The sequence below is a fragment of the Molothrus aeneus genome, chromosome 23 (assembly GCF_037042795.1).
Source record: "Molothrus aeneus isolate 106 chromosome 23, BPBGC_Maene_1.0, whole genome shotgun sequence".
Taxonomy (NCBI): Eukaryota; Metazoa; Chordata; class Aves; order Passeriformes; family Icteridae; genus Molothrus; species Molothrus aeneus.
In genome coordinates, this window is record NC_089668.1 from 7,078,248 (window position 1) to 7,083,401 (window position 5,154).

The following is a 5,154-nucleotide window of genomic DNA, read 5'->3' on the forward strand; positions in this document are numbered from 1 at the left end:
GCCTGGGGTTTGGTCTGGTTTGTTTGGGACTTTATTTTTTTTCCCTTTAATTCTCCCTTACTCGAATTGTCACAGCTTGACAGCCTTGTGCCAGGAACAAGCTGTCATCCTGGATCTCATATCTTTTAATTCTTTCCCTCTGATGCTAATAACACCTTAAGATGATTAACTGGGAAAGAAAGTAGTATTTTTTGCTGTTTGGATGCTGGTCACTGGCTCTCAGTACTTCATTGATCTAGGGGAGTGAAATTGGAGTGGTCATCCCTCTTCTCCTGCAGGGCTCTCCTTGGGTTTAGTTTCTGGATTTGATTTGCTGAATATCCATGATTGTGTTGTCCAAATGCTTTTCTTGACAGTTTAAGATGCAGTGGGGTGACAAGCCGCCTCCCACAGCATCCCTTGGCTGGGGGCCACCCTGTAGCTCCCCCTGCTCACATCCCCTTTGGGATGTTCCTTTGGGAATGGCCTGGGCAGCATTTCCATGCTGGCAGTGCCAGGAGACACAGGTGAATGCACGGACACCCCATCCTGCCCCAGCCCCACTGCCAGCCATGGCTGGGCACACAGCACCACGCTGTGAGGACGCAGATTCCTGTCAGCATGAGCTTATTTATAGTTTTTTAAAGATGTTTTTGGTCTGGGACTTGTTCAAGGCCTGTTTTAGCTTCCCAGGGTTCCACTTATCCCAAGCACAATGGTGCCAGCCCAGCTGATGCTTCCTGCCAGGCTGGTCACCTGCTGTGTTGGGCAGCAGCTTCCACACCTTTTTGCTCATCTAGGAAATAAAGTTCTGGATAAAATGACATATCATGCACTGTAAATCCCTAGATGTGGAGTTTTATGTTGGTGTGTGTGAGGGTAGGATCCCGGGGATGCACTGAGCAGGTCAGAGGAAATAGGAGACAGCAGAAAATTGGGAAAAACACCTCTTTTAGCTTAAATTCTCTGTTGATTGGTGGGTCCTGCCATCTAATGAGTGGCTTGATGTTGGTTTAGGTTTTTAGGTCCTGCTTGGATCATCACTTACAGGGCTCTGGGTGGTGTGGCTGTGTCAGACCTTTCATTTGAGTTTCCACATGCCTCAGTTTCCCCAGCAGACGAATAAATAGCACCTTCCCTCACTGCTGTTGTGGCAGACTGGGAGTGGCACCTTCTGCAGGTATCGCAGGACTGGGGTGACCTAGGACAGGTCCCTTTGGCTGCGATGCTAGCGATGGCTCTGTGCTGGGTGTGGCACAGCAGGGTCCCCACTGTCCTCGCTTCCTGCGCAGCTCAGGGGTTTAGAGGGATGAGTTTGGGGGCTTTGGGAGCATGGTTGGAAGGGGTGCCTCAGCCCTTCATTCCTCAGTGGGGAGAGAGAAGTGACTTGAGGAAAGAGGGGAGCAATTGGGCAGAGCAAAGCTGCTTGTCTCTGCCTAGTGTAACCTGTGGGCTCGGTGTCCTTGTGATCCTGGCATCCCCATGCTCCCAGTGTCCCTGTGGAGCCCGTGCTCCAGCAGCCTGGGCACAGGGACCCCCAATGATGCCTGCTCACCTTTTTCTCCTCCCATTGTGCAGGAATTGTGGCTGAGCCAGAGACGATGACTGCAGAGAGTGCCGAATCCAACGGGCCTATGCGGGAACCGGAGCACGGAGGGCCCAAGGTGCCAGTGCCCCCCGTCCCCCCGCAGCACCGGGGCCGCCGCCTGCGGCGCAAGCCCCCAACGGAGCCCCCGCTGAAAGGGCAGCTCCGCATGCGCTCACCCGCGGGGGCCTTTGTCATGGTGGGCATCTCAGTGGTCCTGGTGGGCATGACCATTGCCGTGGTGGGCTACTGGCCTCACCGGGGACATGGGGGCACCGGGGCCAGCGCGGGGAACACTAGTGTGGTGGGGGACATGAGGAGGGAGGTGGTGGCTGGGCGCCACATGCCCCACAGCGAGAAGCTGAAGCTGATCGGCCCTGTCATCATGGGCATTGGGCTCTTCATCTTCATCTGCGCCAACACAATGCTGTACGAGAACAGGGACATGGAGACCCGGCAGCTGATGCAGAAGGGGCTCTACAGCCTGGCAGTGGGGCTGCCCGGGGGGACCAGCCCCGAGGATGGGCACTGTCAGCACGGGGACAGCCAGCCCTTCCCCAAGGCCAATGCTGAGTGCATGGAGGGCTGTTACCAGGTGGACCTGTCCTGTCAGCCCTGCCCCAGCCCTGGCAGCAAGTGGTCTGACTGCTACGGCCCCAACCAGCTCCAGGCCATGGCTGAGTTCCTACAGCACCCGGCAGCTTCCCCCGCAACCTCTCTCCGCAGCCTCCGCTCCACCGAGGTCAACCTGAGCCTCCCGCGCCCGCGCCGCACTGGAGCCGAGTCCCTCCTGTCCTCGGCCATGGGGGCTTTGACATTGCCCATCATCAAACTCAACAACTGCTTGCTGGACAGGGCAGCACAGGGGACTGGTGGGAGGGCAGAGAGGGGCCCTGCTGAGCATCCTCCCAAAACATCACAGCTCTCCCGGGCTCCGCTCTCCATTGGTGACAGCACTGCACCCTGTAGCCAGGATGGTGATGGTGGTGGTGGCCACATTGTCATCAGCATGGATGACAGCTGTCCTGGAATGGAGCCGCTTGTGGAGCTCAGCCCCGATGTGCACCTCCACACCCCAGGACACTCCAAATCCCTGGACCTTGGCCGGCCGGGAGTGCTGCTGGTGGCCCCCATCAAGGACCATAAGAACCGAAGCTGGCCCCGGCTGGACCATGTCAGCCTTGTGGGCTACGCCAAACTGGAAAGCACTGGCGAGTCCTCGGACCAGCTGCTGGAGCCCAGCGAGTCCCCAAGCCAGGGCCAGCCCCTGCCCAGCTCCTGGGTGGTGGGGATGGAGCAGGGCACACCGGTCTGATGTCCCCAGCACCTCTGGGGACTGTAACATCCCAGTCCCTCATCCTGGCCCACAGCACCCACCAGTGACCCCAAAACCCCACATCCAAGAGGGCTTTTGGGAGAGGCATTTTTAAGCCAATGCCAAGAGGAAGGTCCTGACCCTCTGCTCCTGGGTGAGGACTCGCCTAGTTGGGGTGTCCTTCCAGGTGGATGCCCTTGCCCTTACAAGACCTTCTCCTGGTGGCTTTTCCAGAGGAGTCCTCACTTTGAGACCCCACACAAATTGTGGGATAGGGACATGGGGGCAGGTGAAGCCCCGCCAGCCCCCACAGCACTTTATCTCAGTAGGTTTGGGGTGGGGAGATGCTTTGGGGGGTGATGTCCCCTTGTCCAGCCTCAACCCACCAGAAAATTTGCTTGGCCAGAGCACGTAGGCCCAACAGGGCTATTAAATATTATCTGGATGCCATGTAGTCCTGTCTTGCCTCCTCCTCTTGCCTGTGGGATGCTTGGGAGGGGCAGCTCCTGTGGCAGTCTGTCCAGAGGGTCTGTGAGACCTTGTGCCCCCACCCAGACTCCACTGGAGAAGGGATACTTCATAACTAGCTGCTCAGCATTCAGAGGATGAGGTGATAAGTGCAAGGTTTGGGATTTTTATGGAGAGAAGGGATGTAAAAGGTGCCCAAGGAATTGCAGGCAGTGAGCAAGGTGCTGCTGCCCACCTGGGGTGCAGCAATTCTGAGAGCCTCTCAGTGGAAATAGGTTTGTTTGTGCTGGGTTTTGGTGGGATGGAGGATGCAGGTGGTGGGAGGAAGGATATGAAGGGGCAAAGAGGTGGGGGAGTGTCAGTGCCGGTTTTGCCAGAGTGCTGTTCTGTTATTTGGTGCCTGTTGGATGCAGAGCAGGAGCTTTATGGGATGAGGCCAAAGAGGCAGCCTCAGCACAGGGGTAGATTCCTGGAGAAAAGGGAGCTGGGGGTTCATCCCATCCCTTCTTACTCCCTCCAGCTCTCTTGGGCAGGAGGAGCCCCGGGATGCCAGGGCATGTGGAAGGATGGATTGGAGCAATAGGACTGGGACAACTCTGCTCTCCAGGAACTCAGGAGGCTTCAAAATGGCTGTGGCAGCCTAGATGGGATCTTTGCCTTTTGCCTTCCCCAAACCAGGGCCTCTTGGGATGACTGAAATCTCTTTTATCTGTATGAAATGTTTGGGGGTGGAGGGTGGGGGGGTTATTCCTGTCCCTGCTTCTCCCTCTCTGGTCTGAAGTGAACACAGAGTGTCAGACCTTGCAAACTTTGGGAGCAACATCCTTCTCCAGATCAAAACATCCCAGTAAAATCATTTGGAAATTGCTTTTTCTACCCCAGCCCCCTCTTCTCCCAAAAAGCAGCCCCCCACAATGCTTTGATGGGGGGGATGGTGTTCTGCTTTACACGGAAAAGCTGTCTCTGTTTCCAGTTGCCAGCCCTCCCAGAGAGCTTGGATACAACTTCCCCTGTGCAGGGACCAGCGATGGGACCCACAGCTGCAGTTTGGGCCCAGTTGCATCCCAGAGGATTCTCTGGGAGTGATAGCTGCTTAATCTCAACATTATTTAGGCACTGATTCAATGCAATAAGCAGCAAAAAGAAAAAGTCACCATTGGGGTCTGCCCTGGAGCAGCATCACAGAGGAAGTGCCAGAAGGTTGTTTTTGTCCAAAAATAACTTTTTACTTGGGCTTAACCATCTGCAGCCAGAGCTAATGCTGGGCCCTGGGCCATGCTTTGGGAACTGGCAGCAAGGAATTGGAGCCCAAAATGCCACAAGGAGCCGCACGAGAAGCTACTGGGGGTGTTTGTTTTAATTTTTCCCCTTCATTTTCTGGCTGAGGCTCAGTCTAACTGTTGGAAATGGCTGGACCACAGGGCAACCTGCGTGGACCATGTGCCTACACCAGCATCATCCTCCTGCCCCATCCTCCTTCCACAGCTCAGCAGCATCCTCCAGGGGAGGCATTTCTGAGTCACACAAGGATTGTTTCAAAACGCAAACCAGTTTGATTAATCAATCTGGCAGGGTGAGAAACCCTGTGCCTTCTCCAGGGAAGAGCAGCATCTGTGTATCCCTCACCTTCAGCTCTGTTCGTGGACACTGTTCCCAGAGTATTTGTGGGATATTATGAGTGCTGGTTTCAGTGGATGGATGCCATGTGTGCTGTCCTCAGTGTTCTGGGAGTGACCTGGGCAGGGTGAGGTTAGAAACAGAAAGTAAAAGTAAAAATGTACACCCTGGATGGATCCCTCCATTGACT

General features: G+C 55.5%; 1 protein-coding gene across 1 annotated transcript; it reads left to right on the forward strand.

The window, feature by feature from the left end:
- Positions 1 to 1,125: 1,125 nt before the first annotated feature.
- TMEM200B (transmembrane protein 200B) lies at positions 1,126 to 3,329 on the forward strand. Its single transcript, XM_066564952.1, has 2 exons — positions 1,126 to 1,159; positions 1,558 to 3,329. Exon 2 carries the CDS (start codon positions 1,581 to 1,583, stop codon positions 2,877 to 2,879), a length of 1,299 nt encoding a protein of 432 aa, XP_066421049.1. The 5' UTR covers positions 1,126 to 1,159; positions 1,558 to 1,580; the 3' UTR covers positions 2,880 to 3,329.
- The last annotated feature ends 1,825 nt before the right edge of the window (positions 3,330 to 5,154 follow it).